Genomic DNA, 15,907 nt, shown 5'->3' with positions numbered 1-15,907 from the left:
ATGGATGTAAGTTGCAACATCAACTGGCTGGCAAAGGGATAAAAGATGTCCGGTGCAGAATTGTCTGACATAAAACAATGAAGCACAGAAAAGAAAGAATGCACAGCAGTGCAGAGGGAAGCTTAGTGAGTAATGCAGACACTAGGGAATGATTCACTGTAGCTTGGTGTCTTTAGATACAGTTAGGTTTCCCCCCCACTATGGCTGCGACTTTTGAGGAACTACAGAAAACAAGCTTTGGATGAAGAGAGAAAAAAAAAAAAGACAATATATATTCAAAAGATTCCATTTAATTTGTGGATATGAAATTGGGAAGCAGTTTACAACCTTATCTCAACATGCAGTGACCATAAAAAACACATCATAAAGATAGTGGAAGGATACGATGAGACCAAGCTGGCGTGTGTGTTCACAGTGATTAAATCAAAATGAGTCGAGCAGTCGTGTGAAGAGCTGCGATCTCACACCGAACAATGCAGCTCAAAAACACACTGTACACAGAAGATGGACGTAGTAAATGACTTGTTCCGCGGGTGGAGAAGAACCGCTGGCAGCGAGTGACACTTGTGAGGCAGTTTCGTAAACCTTGTGCCAAAACTAAAGGCATCCAAATGTGTTTGCAGCCATGTCTGGAACCTTTAATGCAAATATTTGATCGATTGTGGTTTAAGGTGACACGGCTGATTTGGTGCTGTAGAAAACAGAGCGGTGATTTATAGAAGAGCTTCCAGACTCCCTCCGCCTTAAATAAATGAACAATAAGGTAACAAAGAGCGGACTTGCTCCATCATCACACTGTAACCACAGAGATATCATGTGGTTCAAAAGCTGAGCTCAGTTTGTGTTCAGGCCACAAAATGACCTATTTAAACACTTGCATCAATACTGAGTGATGCTGGGCAGAAACTTTTTTTTTTTTTTAAATAAAACAGGCTACTTCTGCTAACATGCTAATGTTAGTGTTGTGTTGAATTTTTCTTTATTAAAGATTTTTAAGCTCTGGAAAGCCGCCTGATGAGTCGCTCACTAAACCCGAATCCTTTCTTCAGTCCAGTCTGTTCGTTTCGTGGCTTGTAACCTGAGAGGTTCTCTTCTGCGATGGATAAAATTCACAGCCTCATTTTCACATTTCTGCTCCGATGTCTGACTATTATTTTATTTTTTTTAGAACTTGTTCTGATGATCGTTTGTTTTCTTTCACTTGTTTCTGATGTTTTTCTGCCACCAGAATGTGCACAAAACCACAAAAGCCTCGGTATAACAGCCACACTGTTATATTCGCCGTTGTCTCCTTGCCAAACATCGTACAACAAAAGTGACGTCACATCTGCCGGTGCAAGGCGCCGCTTCGGTGTCGATTCAGAGCATGACTACACTGTCAGTGAGCTGATACCAAATGTCTCAGTCTAATCCCCCCCACCAACACGTCACACCTGGTTTCAAGACAGCAAGACCATGGGTAATGTCACAGTGCCTACACCAATCTTTTATATATAGTCTACTGTACTTTAGTAAGAAGCAGATGCATCCCACAGATTCTGTCCACCATGATTTATGTCCCTCTGACATCAATCCATCTTCGAACGTTGGTTCTCAGACGCTTCGATGTGATGGTGGTGGCGAGAACGCTCCACTCGATGCTTCACTAACCAACTGGTCACATCACATCCACCTTTTACACGCACACACACACACACTCGGTGGCTCTGACAGCGGAAATAAAAAGTACAAGAGGAAGACAGCAGTGACATTGAAATGATAAGTGTCCACGTGTAAAAATCAGGTTTATATAGATAGCTCTGCAGAGCTGATGTTCCAGCTGTGGTGTCCACATGTCTTTATCCACGCTGCTGGCATAGGAAAAAAAATTGGTATGAGGTCTCTGTTGAGTGCGCTCCAGAAAAGGAAACTCATCCGCGGCAGAGGAAACGCTGTACCATTTGCAGAGAAATCATTTCAACAGATCTGCCTCTCGTACCGAGCCTGAGCGGAGCAGCGTGTCCGAGAAGATTATGGTTACTGAAGCTCTCTGGTCTATTTTGGTACCTAACTCATTCTGCTGTGGAGTTATTTACACCCAAAACAAATCTAAAATTTGCACAACATCACAGAATCTGTAGAAAATACTGCAGAAGCTTAAATTGTTCTTTTAAAAAGTCGCTCAATGGCACAAAAAAAGTCCACGGATATCATCTTTCCGTTCTTCGGGTCCTCTTTGCGTGTGGAGATCGTCGATCGTCGCCTTTTCTAGATGCTTTCAAAGCAAATGGAACAATATTGAACACAAAGTCGTTTTACTTCGCTATGCTGTAAAAAGGTAATTTAACTATATAAAAACTCCAAAAGAACTGTACAAAACAAAAGCATCGGGCACAAGTCTGCTCATCTTTCATGTCATAAGGCACAATTTCAAATGTGCATTCCCCGTGAAAAGTGTCCGCCAGCCTTTAGTGTCGTTGCTTTAATGGATTAGAAGAAGAAGTGGCGCCCACTGCTTTCACACGTAAGCACCCAACGCTGCGTGAAACTCTGTGAGACACTGGACCAGCTGCTGAAACTTGGGCCTCTCCTCCGGGTCCAAGGCCCAGCAACAAGCCATCACTGCAAACCTGCAACACAGAGAAGGATCAGGTCAAAGTTCACAGAGGAGTCATGTCTGAAAACACCTCACAGATCATTTGAAAATTGGGCCTCCCAGTTTAGACTGGCACTGCCTAAACCTAAACAAGGAGATATCCTGGGAAAGTGTAATGCTTCCATTCACTGACCTTTCCAACTTTTAAAAAAAAGTGGAAAATCTTTGTGAATCAACAGCTATGGAAAAAAAAGGAGAAATTCCTGTCCAGGAACACAAATGAATACATGCTGTGACATCATGGGGCTGCTCTTGAAGCTCCGTAAGTGCCATGTAAAAAAAATGAAAGTGAATAAATTTTTGTTTTTATAAGAGAAAAACTGGATTTAAAGGAAGCATTTGCCTAGTATTATACTGCAACTGCTGTATTGTCTTGAACCAGGAGCTGCCTGTGCAGTGCTGATAGAAATGAGTGAGATAGAATTACCTCTCTATCAGCGCACGGCCTCGATTACGTAAGCTCTAGTATTGTGGAAAAGGAAGCCATCGCCTCAACATCTATTGTATTTGCAAGGAAACAGTTTTTTGATTACTTAACAGATTTCAGGTAATCAGATCCTGAGTTTCCTTTAATCATCGAGAATTGCACATTTCTGTGGGGATTTGACACGAGTTTGTTTTCTTTAAATGCCTCTGCGCTGAGATGGTGGCGCTCCGAGGAATTCATGTAAAAGTAATATCCGAGGAACACCTGGAGGGAGTTTCATCAAATCTGCACTCATCAATTAATTGGAACTTGGTGGAACTTAAGAAGACACTTAGAAACACACTGGTTATTGCAACATTTAAGACAAATGATCAAGTCCACACGGTCACAGGTGAATAATTAAGTGCCATAACACAGGAACCAAAGAGAAGAGTGTTACTGTATTTCACATTTAGTCAGATCCTGATGTAGTGAAGTAATCTCTGGTGCTAAAGCTCTCCATGTTTTAGAATCTGCATCTTCTTTCCATATCTAAAGCACTGTCTGATAACTGCTCGGCTCCAAAATGTGGTTTTTAGCATCGTCTTTCTTTGACAAGCACGTGCACGCACGACGAATTTGAGTCTGTTTTTCATTTCTCTCAGTGAACTTAAACAGTAATGCAGCAGACATACAGCAGAGCTGGAACAACAAAGTTTAACAAAGTCAAGATAAATGTGTGTTTATCAAAAATCTGCCTTGTGGGCTTTCAGTCTGTGCAGCAAACAATATTCTCTATTCTTAGTACTTCAGCATGGACAGGAACCAATGCAGATTACTGGACTTACTGGAAACATGCATGTAAGTTGCAATGTCAACTGGTTGGCAAAGGGATAAAAGGTGTAAAATCTGTCAAATCCAGCCATTCTTTTTGTTTTCTTTCATCAAAATACCCCAAATTTTGGCTTGCTTTAATACTGATCCCGTGTAGGCTCTTTTTGATGAATGTGGAGGATGTATCAGGAAACTTCCAGAGAGACTGATGCAGCATGTGTGGTAGTGTGGACTCCGTCTGTACTGTGTCTGTTTTTTAAATGTTGATACGAGCGCAGAAATCAGCCTCCTGTATCTTCCTTGGTTATTCAGGACTAGCTCAAAGTAAAGCCTCTACTCCTCCAGCTACTAGTTCAGATGGTTCAGACATGCAAGGATGCCTCCTGGATGATACCTAACTGAGGTGGGAAGAGACACAAGGACAGACACCACAGAGATTATGTCTCTTGTCTGGCCTGGGAATGCCTTGGTGTCCTCTCAGAAAAGCTAAAAGTGGTGATCCGGGACCCATTCAACCACTCAACCCGGGTTATCCAGAAAACGGCTGGATGGCACATCCATGCACATCTGGATTTGGCCTCAAGCAAATGTTAACTCCTCATGAAGCAGTTCTTACCCCTAAATCCTCTGGGGGGTGTTTTAAAGTAAAGGCCAGACACCTTCTTTCCCGCTTTGCTGTCTTCAGAGATTGTTGGGAATGGAAAGTATAACTTTTGCAGGTTTAAGTACACCCCGAAGACAGAAATACCACGAGAATTTGACGGGCACGGCACAAACACATTTCTGCTTCTCCTAAGTCGGCTTCCAGCAGGTGTTTTCTTCGAAAACTTTCACCAAACACTAATCCATCCATGCACTGCCAGGGCTGCTTTGAGCTTCCTCACCACAAACCTGTTTTGGGGGATCAGATGGTAAATACTACTGCAGTGATGGAAAAAAAATGAAACCAGTGGGACAACATTGCCTCTCCTTCTTGACAGCCTGATGGAGTTAAACTTTACATCAATCAAAGCTAGTAGCAGCTGAACAGTTTGATTCGACTCAAGTCCTTAAACAATGTGTCAACTAGCAGCACATTTATTGTGCTGACCGTCACCAATAACAAGCTTCACTGCAGCTGAAAATACACTCTTCACTGCAGACTTACAGATGTGTGACAAATTAAAGGAAAAGCCAGTATGAAAACAGTCTTCCAGTGGAAGATATTCACTTATTTGGTGCTCTGATGGTGACTGAAAAATATTTCATATTCTTCATAGAATAAAATAAAACAGAATAGCGCTTTATTGTCAATGTACATGTACAACAAAATTATAGATGCGCCATGTCAACTGTGCAGAAGGGTTAGGGTCAGGAATAAACAGCAAACAGAACAGATATACAGCCAAGGGGAATATATACAAACTAGAGGAATATATACAAAACAACAGAAAGGCACACATAGGAGAGGAAAGTGTTTGGAAACAGTGCAAAAGGACGCATCAAAGGTGATGACCTTTACTGAACTTTGCCCTGATCTGCAGTGACGCTTCCCTCTAAAACGAAAGAGAGAGACACCCTTTACACTGTCTGTGGATAGTGATGATTTTCCACGCTTTCCAGAATATTGTTGCACCGTTACCAGTCTGTTGTGGAAAAACATTGTGGTTTATTTTTCCTTTCTGTTAAAAATTATGAAACACTTTCAGAACTACTGCTTTAAAGTAGGCAAACTGACCTTTTAATCAGTTAGTGTGAAGATGACAACATTCACTGAGTCATCCGGTCTCAGATTTGTGCTGAAAAGCTAGCGCATACATTTATTACTTCTAGGTTGCACTGCTCTCAGCCTACAGTAATATGGAGTTCTTGAGGCGATTGTTACGTCCCTCTGCAGCCCCTAATCTGCTCAGTGTGTTCAGCTGGTGCTAATTGGCCACACCTAGTCAGGTGTGGATAAAAGCATACCTGAGGCAAGGTTCCCAGAGGAAGCTCACTTGTCTTTGCCTTGGTGGCACCAGCCATTTTAGCCAACCTGGTATTCCATTTTAAGATAAAACCTCTTCTCACCTACACTCTGGTATTCATCTCCTTTTTTATGTTGCGGCTTTTGAGCCGGGTCGTAACAGCGATGAAGTGGCACTATATACATGAAACTTAATTGAGTTGCTTCTTGTTACACTTTTGAGGGGGGAAAAAAGGCTAAATCATCTTGTAATGAGAAGGCCATACTGATAAACTGCTACTTACAATCATAAAAAAAACAATTTATAAAGGAGGTCCAGCACTACATCATCCTTGACTTGTTGTCATTGCAGATCAGAAAATTGTGGGATTAGAGTAATAATCCTACAGAAACCAAACCTGGCCACACTGATCTATACCTTACTCAGCGGATACCAGTGGACTTCATGTTGCTGTGGTTTGTATATTATTAAGATATGTAAACTGTCTACAAATAGGACAAGAAAAGGAAGGACGACTCAAAAAACTAGCTCCAACTCTTACCAAAGTCAAATAAACAAGTGAAAATACAGTGTGTGTGTGTGTGTTAGGGGGGGGCAACTTACAGCTCATCTGGACAGTTGATTGGTTGTGCTATTCTGTACCCGTCTTTTAGGTAAGCCGACATCTCGAAAGGGTCAATGTCGACGTAGGGGGTCTGCCCCAGAGTCATCAGCTCCCACAGCGTCACTCCAAAAGCCCACTGTGAACACAAATTCTCTGAATAACCCTGAGACCAGTGCTTAGCATTCATTCACAGCACTTTACAAAAAATACAAGCTTTTAATGTGTTTTCATTAAACAGGGCGAACATAACCAGAGGGTGGAAAAGTAGCGTTCCCACTTGTTGTACTTGTATTCAAATACACGACGTTCCAAATGAACAATGTGAGGAAATTATGTCAAGAAATGTATTTGGAATATAAACCACTGCTGCCAGTTTTTGTTGAGAGTGAAAGTGTAAGCAGTTATTATCAGGGTTCAAACTGCCTGCGAGTGTTCACTCCGACCTCTGAGCAGAGAAAAGACGAATTACTTGAATCATATTAAAGGTGCTTTCAGTAGGTTTTGACCCTGCAGTTGTTTGTTTAAACTCTGGAAGCCATGATATCTAAAATAAAACTGACACTGACAGACAGAATAGGCCTGAAAGCATAGAGTTTCTGCTGTGTTAGTGTGCCCCGAGCCTTAATGGAGTGACACAGGACCTTTAAAAGGAAGTGCAAGGACTGTTTAGGAACTAAGAGCAAGGTGGGCTCTTCAGAGGGGGGGTTGGGACAATAAAACAAAAACGTGTTCTACGGTAAACCACCCTGTTCCCACATCAGTGAATAAGCCGCTGCCAACATTCCCAGTAAAGCTTAAACATGCCAATAGGAACGCTCCCATCCTGTCTCGCTTGCTATCTGATTTGTGTACCTGCTGATGTAAGGGCACAACACATTCATGTGCGTAACAGCAACACACTGAAGATGCTATACAGCTCCAGGTACTTGTATGGACTAGCACTGGGTGTCTGTTAATGCCAGGCCTCTGTTAAATCTAAGTGCCATGATTGCCATGGAGCAGTGTGACCATAACAGGAATGTGGAGGGGGTGGGGACACATCTGGCTCGTGTCTCAGTGGTGTCTCTGAGGATCTGTTAGGCAGACTTCCCGACTGCCTCCGCCGCGCCCGGTCTTCTATCCTGGAACAGGAAAGCGAGAAGAGCCACAGACACGCCTTTCCCTTTGACACCTTGACCAAGTGTCTAAGAATGGCTTGCACACAATCGGTGCCATTTCCCGGATCGCTTTAACCGCATCATGTCTACTGGAAACATACTCGCATTTAGAAACCTCAGAGAGACAGGAAAGGTCGCTTCTGCTATTGTTTTGTTGACAACGAATCACAGTTACAGCGTTGCCTTGTTAAGCAACAGCAAGCAAACAAAGCAAAAATGAAGCCCAAAAACAACATAATCTTTAGTTGCAGCCCTAAATGGCTGACAACACAGTGGCTGTGTCCATCATTTATACACAGTCTATGGAAGTAAACTGCATATCTGGTAGTTCTTACCACATCACTTGCACTGGAAAAGTCATTGTTGAGCAGGCTTTCCAGGGCCATCCAGCGGACAGGCCGGTTCTCATTATCCCCCAGACAGTGGTAATCCATGGGAAAGAGATCTCGGGCGAGGGCATTGTCTGTAATCTTCACCTGCATGTTGTCGTCAATGCTGTCGGTGGAGGGAAAGCACGGCCTTTATTTTTGACAAATTAAATTCCAAACCAAATCACCTGAAAGCTACTGAGGACAGCGTGACGACAGCTAGAGTCAGGTCGCTGAAAACTTACACGCAGTTCCTAGCGGCGAGGTCTTTGTGTATGACCTCTCTGCGAGCCAAGTAGCTCATTCCACATGCAATCTGGATGGCCATGTAAACCAGGTCCTGCTGAGAGATTGCCTGAAAGGAAATGGGGGAGAGAGGGCGACAATGTGCAGTTGAGAGACAGACAGGAAAAAGTAAAGACGGAGAGAGGACACCTGGTGACTTCTGTGTAAAATTGTTCTAGTTTTCTTTGGAACGGGACAATGTGGGCGAAATATGGGCATTACATACACCACAACTATTTTTTCTCTATAAATTCAACTGCAAGGCGACTGGAAAAACAAGACTTGACATGACTTGTTTAAATGAAACCTTTAAAATTTCAAAGATATATACGTACCCATGTACAACATGTTCCCTCAAGTGTAACAACTTTGGTGACCTCTAAACTCTTATTTCAGTGTCAACATCGAGTATAATAAGATAATTAGCACACGTCAGCATGCCGAGGAGAAAAAGACAGGTGTTTTTTTTTTTTTTGTGCTAAAAGGGTAAACTAAGGCTACATCCACATTAATCTCTGTCTAGACTCAACAGTTTCAGAAATATTTCCTCATCTATATACCTACCTCATGCAACAAGATCATTCATGTACACTGTGTAAACACAGCAGAATGTTGCGGTAGCTCAGCGGAAAACACTGCTGCCCCTCAACAAGAGGGTCCTGGGTTCAAACTCTAAGAGTGTGCTTCAATGTGGAGTTTGTTGATTTTCTTACCATCAAAAAATAAAATAATATAAAAAACCTAAATGCTATCCAAATGTCATTAAATCTGAGAAAAGCTCCCACCTTACCGAAGAATTAGCTAATTTTTTGCACAGTATTTTTTAGAATAGCTAAAGAAGCCATTCAAAATTGTAGTTAATTGAGATAAAGGACTTTAAGTGCACAGAGGTAAGTTTTTGTGCTTTTTAATTCGTGTTCTTAAGTAGAGGAGATAACCAAATGCATTTTTCAAAGCCCAAAAACCAAAACACCCACACAACACATTTAAGCTTTGTTAAACACTGCAACCAAATCCGTTTTACACCCACTCCAAGTGCCACAATCGACGTGACATAGTCGGTTCGTTTGGTGAACACCAATATCACCATCATGACCAAAAGCAACATTTACGAGTGTTAAAATATGACTACATCATAAAATTATTTTGACACACAAGGAATCATGGCTACAAGATGAGCCAGTTGACAAAATGTAGGCAAAAAGGCAACCTGTCATATGCTCCAACTTGTTTTGAGCAGCCGCCTAGCCCACATCCTGATATCAGCCTTGAAAGTTTACCAAAAACGCACTTCTAGAAGTTTTTTTTTCCCAGTACATTATCTGAAACAAGATCAAACCTCCTTCTGTTCCTTTGATTGACTTTATTGAAACTAAGATAAATCCCTTATTGTTACACTTAAAGTTCATTACAGGGAAAAAGAAAAAAAAAATCCTGATTGTAACCAGCACAACTTTAAGTGTTTTGTTTAAATTTCTACTACTTTGAGCATCTGAATCACTAATTTGATGCTGCATTCAAAAATATAGTAAAGTGAGAGCCTTTATCTAACAAAAAAATAATTCATATTATGTTGCTAAAGTTTTGCAGTCCTTCATTAAACAGACTAAAGACGAGCATCAGGCAGTATTTTTCTCATGTACCATTGTGATATCCTTAAGCATAAAAATGTTTCCTACCATAAATTTGTCAGTCTACTTTCCCTTCTTTTACTTTATTAGTGTATAAAATAGATTTACTTATTTTTTAAACATAATATGCTTTTATTTTATTATAATTTTCCACTTTTTAATAACAACACTGCCATGTTTTTGCAGTGAACCATGGCTAACACACAGAACAGCAAGATTTACTGCTGCAAAAGCCCTGAGGCAAATACTTAAAGCTCAAAGTGATGATGGAAATATCTGAAACATGTCTCACCTACAATTAAGATGTTAGTTTGAAACTGAAGCATGGATGTAACAAAGGAGAACACCCTAAACATACGGACTTCACTGTCATTTATTGCTGATCAAAGTATTATGGAATAGCTTTAGAATATCAGTCACAGATAAAGTAAAAATATAGATATGAGAAACACAGTTTTCTTAGATAAAAGTTAGACGTGACCGCACTTGGTCATTTTAGCCGTTTGGTTGCTTAAGGGTTAACATTGCTCTGAGTATTTGATCTGACGTGACGCAGAAACTCTTTTCCTCAGAGGTTTAACCGAGTCTTGCATTAAAGAAATGAGTCTGCTTTGTCTGTGGAGCTGTTGAAGGGCTTACTGACAATAGCTCTAAGTCAGCAGGTGTGTCAGAGAAAAGACACTCGACCGCTAACGAAGTGAGGCTGCTCCTGTAACAAACATCCCGGATAGCTGAAAAGACAACACTGAGCTCTTTAAGTAACAGCTCCAAATAATTGTGTGTATGGTTCAATTCTCTTGCATCTGGTCTGATTTACTCAGCACAATCCCCGGCTCGGATAGAAACACTGGAAATGGACTTTGTTGTCTTATCTGACAGTTGACATTCTGATGCAGGCAAAATTAATGCTTGGGACTATACCGAAAAACAAAGACTTGGGCAACCAGTGAACAAAGACTAGAAGACTTTAAGTCAACCGCTCAAGCGAAACGGCTACATGTGCAGCCGCTATGAGACATTCAAACTGTGCAGAATACATCTCAGCTGTCGGTGAAAGAAAAATGTCTAAGAACAAGGTCAACGCTCCAAACCTCCTCCCTCCCTCCACAGTCACACCTTTTAAACCAGATGTTCGCTTGCAGAATGAATGTTGTGCTCTCGGAGCATTTCCCCGCAAGTTTCATCTAAGCTGGCCTGATACTGAGCTGATTTATAGCTCAGTGTTTATTGCAACACCACCAACTTAATGACTAAGTCTTTGTCTCCCGTAGCCGCCAAAGGTACGTATTGAAGCTGCCGAGAAGGAAGGTGCTGATGTGTGCCTGAAAAAGGCGTTTGATTATTGTAAATGTGTGGCAAGCTTCATCTTGTGATCGCAAAGCATTTTTCTGCATCTGTATTTTGCAGCTGATTGATTGGTTGGATCTGCTGTGGCTTTTCTCCAAGCGCACGAAAGCCTCCCTGGGGTTAACTGTACAAAAGCCCGATTGTCTCCACGGAGTGAGTTAAAAACCTCTGCCCTGAGCACCGGCTTCATCACTGTATCAACAGACCTCTTAATAACAGTGTAAACAGTAGTTACTGTAGGTGTTACTCGCCGCTGATTGCTGCAAACACAAAATGTTCTTTCACGCTTGACACTACGATGGAATCTGACTTCGCTTTCAATCTGGGGGATTTATTTTAATGGCTTAATAAACGTTAAAGAGGAGCCACGCATACACTGACGCATTTATTCTAATGGTTTTACACGCAACCTGCTCTGAGAACAGGTTCATAAAATCCAGTCTCCACTTGAATTTGGTCATCTCTAGGTCAGGGGTGCTTTCATTGTCAAGGAGTTAAATCTTCTCTCTCTCTTATTAATCCCCACATGTTGTGAACCATAGCAACCATCCATTTACAAATGAGATAAAGTCACATGATGTCATTTGTCTGCGACACAATACCAGAATGGAGGCCATCAAAGCGATGGTATTCCTGCTGAACTGTATCTGCTCTTTGTTTCCTTCATTGCCATGACTCAATCAATGCCTCCCTGGCCAATCAGTGGCAAACAGTCTGTTGCTGTCACATGGCTCGACTCCGCTTGCTTAGAACCCGAGCAGAGTAGGTACTAAAAGCACTTGGTAACAGGTTCTAGCGCCTAATGAAAAACCCTAACACTGAATAGAGTCAAATCAAGCAGATTTGGTGCTACTGGTAAAAAGGTTTAAGGTGATCATGGAGGTTTTTTCCTCATTGTTAGCTGCGAGTCTCTACATGCTGCATGTATCACTTACTTTTGCTGTCAGGACCCCTTCACTTTGAAAGGTCCTGCCTTAAGAAAAAGCAGCTTGCAACTGCCTTCTAGTTACATATTTTTATAAACGTGTATTTATGAATCTGTTTTTTTCTTTAATTCTTTTATGTACTTTTCCCATTATAACCGCTGATAATTTGTTTTCCTTAATGAAATATTTTTTCCCCATTTTTTCCATAAATTTATCCAGTTTTATTTTTGGCTCTGATATGCAGCTTTGAATTTAACATTCTTATTTTGCTTGTATGTCAAAATATTTCTTTGAGATGCTATATAAATAAAGCTATTATTTATATTAATATTATTGCAAAAGTGCCAGTAAAGACTGACCCACTCGCACACTTATGTTTCCAAAGTTGTAATGTCAGTGCTATTACACACTGCCTGAATACAGCTTGGTCATAGCTGAAAACCAAGCAATGACCCTCCAGAAGAAATTTGGTTTGAGACAAAAGTTGCTTGAGTAGGAGCAGGTGGTTGGAACGGTCAAAACAAGACAGAAGTGCCCGAAGAGATCCAGGCATGGCCGAGAACATGACTTTTAATGGTGGGGGGGTTTAATATTGCTTTTGAGTATAGTTTGTCTGCTGAGCTGAAGCCTCACCTGTGGGTTGTTAGCCTCAGCTAACTTGCACTGCCGCAGGAACTGCTTCAGATTACCCCAAGCCATGAAAGGCAGCAGCACCATGGGCTTCTCTCCATCCTCTGTGCACACGTGGCTTATGGGAAGCAGATTTCTTAAAAGAAAAGAGAAAGCAACCAACTGAGGAAACAGGACCTGAGTGTACCAGATCATCATTTCTGCTCATGTACAAATCTACTGCATATTAAAGGAGGAGTAAAGGACATTATCATCCAAACCACCAAAGAGGAACTGTCAGCTAATATGACTGAGCAGATGTCATGCAGAGGAAAGAGGAAGGCGTGGGACATCGTGACGACAATCTTTTCCACACAAGTACACTGCTGTAAGGCTGCTGTAAATTTCGGGTAAAATCTGCAGAAGAAATGCTGCTTAGACCCGGAATTGCCCCCGTTTTGCTAATTTCCTGTTCCATGTATTTATTCTTAGCCACTACTTTCATATAATATTAAAAAATAATATTTCGTATATGAATTCAAAAATAATCCTTGTTCATCTTCACTGGGCCTTGCTGCAGTCCTTAGTCTATGCTCTGTCTGAAAGAAAAAGACTGTTTAGGGATCTAACCCATCTTGTTAAACAAACCTTCTTCTGATTGGCCGCTTCTCTTAAGCAAAACCTTTGGTCGTTGGGGCTTCTGTATCCTTAACATGATTACATGAGGGGTTTGTGCCTTCACTGACGTCATAAAGATCAGTGGGGAAAAACTGGAATCGAGTGTTTAGCTTTTGGCTTTTATATGAAAAGGGTCAAGTTTGAGCTGAACATCCACTACTGGAAGAAGATATATTTGAAGAACAATTTTATTTTAGAATTTTTTTAATTCTCATGAAGTCTTAAGACAAAACACAAAGCTAACAACAAATTGATTTCACAAACGGCCATTCCCTAAAAACAATCCATGATGACTTTTGGGCCATAAAACTGTGTCAAGAATATAAAAATCAAATATATCAGATACCCAGATACCCTGTTTGCCAATCTTCTAGGAACATCCACCATTTTATCAGTATGTACAAGAAAACAAAAAAGAAAAGGTCTCCTTTAAAATAAATTCAGAGCCTTTCAGACAATAGATTTTATTACAAATGTCACAAAGACTGACTTCGATTCACACTCCTTATTAAGGTATCAGCCTTGTTTGCAAACATGCGGTGTTCTTTCATCAATATTTAAATTGAGTCTTTTAAGAGACGACCACAGAAGCAAGGCTGGCATGCTATGCTCAAGCATCAACAAGACATCCAACCGGTGACGTAAGACAAACCATGCTGGTGTTGTGACATTTATTTTGGCTTTCAAAATAAACTTGCATTTCTAAAGAAACTGTAATTAAAAAACTGATGAAAAACTCTGATGGGACGGTAACTGTATGACAGCAGCTATGATTCCTTATATGATGCCGAGCAATAGATTCTTTTTTCCTCATGTGCATCAACAGGATGCCTGAATATTTAATATTCTCTAAAGGCCCAGCTATGTGTATATGTGGCAAGATTTACCTGTGATGAAGGCCACGAAGTTTGCAACTTTCAGTCAACATCATCGTCACCTGCACCTCAGAAGCATGATCTGAAAAATTTTATTGGACAAAAAAAACCAAACATTTAAATTAAAAACAACAAACTTGGAGCAATGAGCGTCTGTTGGTGCCATGTAGCGTTTGATTTTTATCATTTCATTGCAGTTTCTCTGCCAGCAGTCATTTGTAGTGGGAAACTTCAGGGGAAAACTAACTTGAGCCAGTTTTTAATCTGCGTTTGCAGCTTTGCCATCGTCTGGAACTTATGGAAAGCAGTATTGTTCCCTTCCCAAAAGGCGAATGAGGAGGAAGTAAAGAGTTTAACAAAGCCAAAACTGGCATGAAGACATTGTTCGCCGAGTGGTATCCACCCCTCACTGAGTAAACATGAGAGAATAGAGAGGTCAAAAGGCAACTGGCAGAGAAAGCCGACACATGCCGCTAACAAAGAACCTGACAGTCCTGCATACGGGAGCTGCTTCGCTGGCATGCAACCCTGCAGCGTGAGTAAGACTTATTATTCATTTACTGTCAAATTCGTGTGTCTGTTTATTGGATTGAAACCCATATAGGGTCATCGGCTGAAGCTAGCAGTGAAGTACCTACTGTTTCTGAGAGACAATGTTTGGGTAACAATCATCGGTGCTCATCCGCAGGGCATAAAAAACAACTCCAAACTGCAACCTGACGTGTTGGTTATGTTTTAGTTCGCGGATGTTTGTCATCGCGCCCACATCTTCAGTGTTACAGTCATGTTTCAGTTCAGTGATGGAATCACAGCGCTCACTCATGCGGGCCACAAATCCGCTGTTATACAACACTGTGCGAAAGTCTACAGCCATTTTTTATTTGTATTTTGCTTCCAAGGAGAGGAACCTTGTTGAAATTATTAAGGTGGTCTTGAGCAATAGCTCTCCAAATTTTCTGAAGGTCTTTAAAAAAGTTTTTCTTTGGACATTGGTTCATTTTCACTCACTTTCACTCCTCAATGACTGAAGCATAAAATACGCACTTAAATCAATGGACCAACCACTGTTGTGTTTCTATATAACAGTTAACGTAGCAAAGAACCAGCCTGTACATTTCACTGTATGGCAGAGGACCCCACGCAGCACTGGCAATGAATCTAACCGGACCACATAAAAGCCAAATGACCTGGCCTCCAAACTCCCCAGATCCTGATTGGATCAAGCATCCGTGAAATGTCCCACAGCTGACTGTTTGTGGGAAATAGATGTTTGGTAGCGATGATGTAGAACAGTAACCACCATTATTTTCCCCCCATTTTAAAGCCTAATAAACTTTCATTCTAGGTCGGTCGAGGACTTAATAAGGATAAAACTTAAATTAAATCACAATTCACATAAAATTAAATCCTGCTACTAAACTATGCATCTTTGCTCCTTTAATCTGATTCTCATCTCCCAGTGTGACCCTTGGAATTAAATACACCTTCCAATAGTGTGAGAATGTCACTAAAATGAAACTAAAAACAGGATCTATGCAGAACTTGATTTTTATTTAGGAGACTGTGTGTGAATTAAAAAGCAACCAAGAATCAGTAGAAAATGTTC

At 41.1% G+C, this 15,907-nt stretch overlaps 1 protein-coding gene across 3 annotated transcripts in view; it reads right to left on the bottom strand.

Annotated features, from left to right (window-relative positions):
* Positions 1–270: 270 nt before the first annotated feature.
* ryk (receptor like tyrosine kinase) overlaps positions 271–15,907 on the bottom strand; it is a 55,527-nt gene continuing 39,890 nt past the window's right edge. For all 3 annotated transcript variants that reach the window (XM_063466813.1, XM_063466815.1, XM_063466814.1), the window contains 6 exons: positions 14,314–14,383; positions 12,773–12,905; positions 8,196–8,305; positions 7,918–8,077; positions 6,425–6,561; positions 271–2,609 (listed from right to left, as the gene is read on the bottom strand). In XM_063466813.1, the coding sequence (XP_063322883.1) occupies positions 2,498–2,609; positions 6,425–6,561; positions 7,918–8,077; positions 8,196–8,305; positions 12,773–12,905; positions 14,314–14,383 (722 nt within the window). In that variant the 3' untranslated portion in view covers positions 271–2,497. The remainder of the gene's footprint in view (positions 2,610–6,424; positions 6,562–7,917; positions 8,078–8,195; positions 8,306–12,772; positions 12,906–14,313; positions 14,384–15,907) is intronic.

This window comes from Pelmatolapia mariae, linkage group LG23 (genome assembly GCF_036321145.2).
Source record: "Pelmatolapia mariae isolate MD_Pm_ZW linkage group LG23, Pm_UMD_F_2, whole genome shotgun sequence".
NCBI lineage: Eukaryota > Metazoa > Chordata > Actinopteri > Cichliformes > Cichlidae > Pelmatolapia > Pelmatolapia mariae.
The sequence above is the reverse complement of the archived record's forward strand: the minus strand, read 5'-3'. Positions and strand labels throughout refer to the sequence as shown.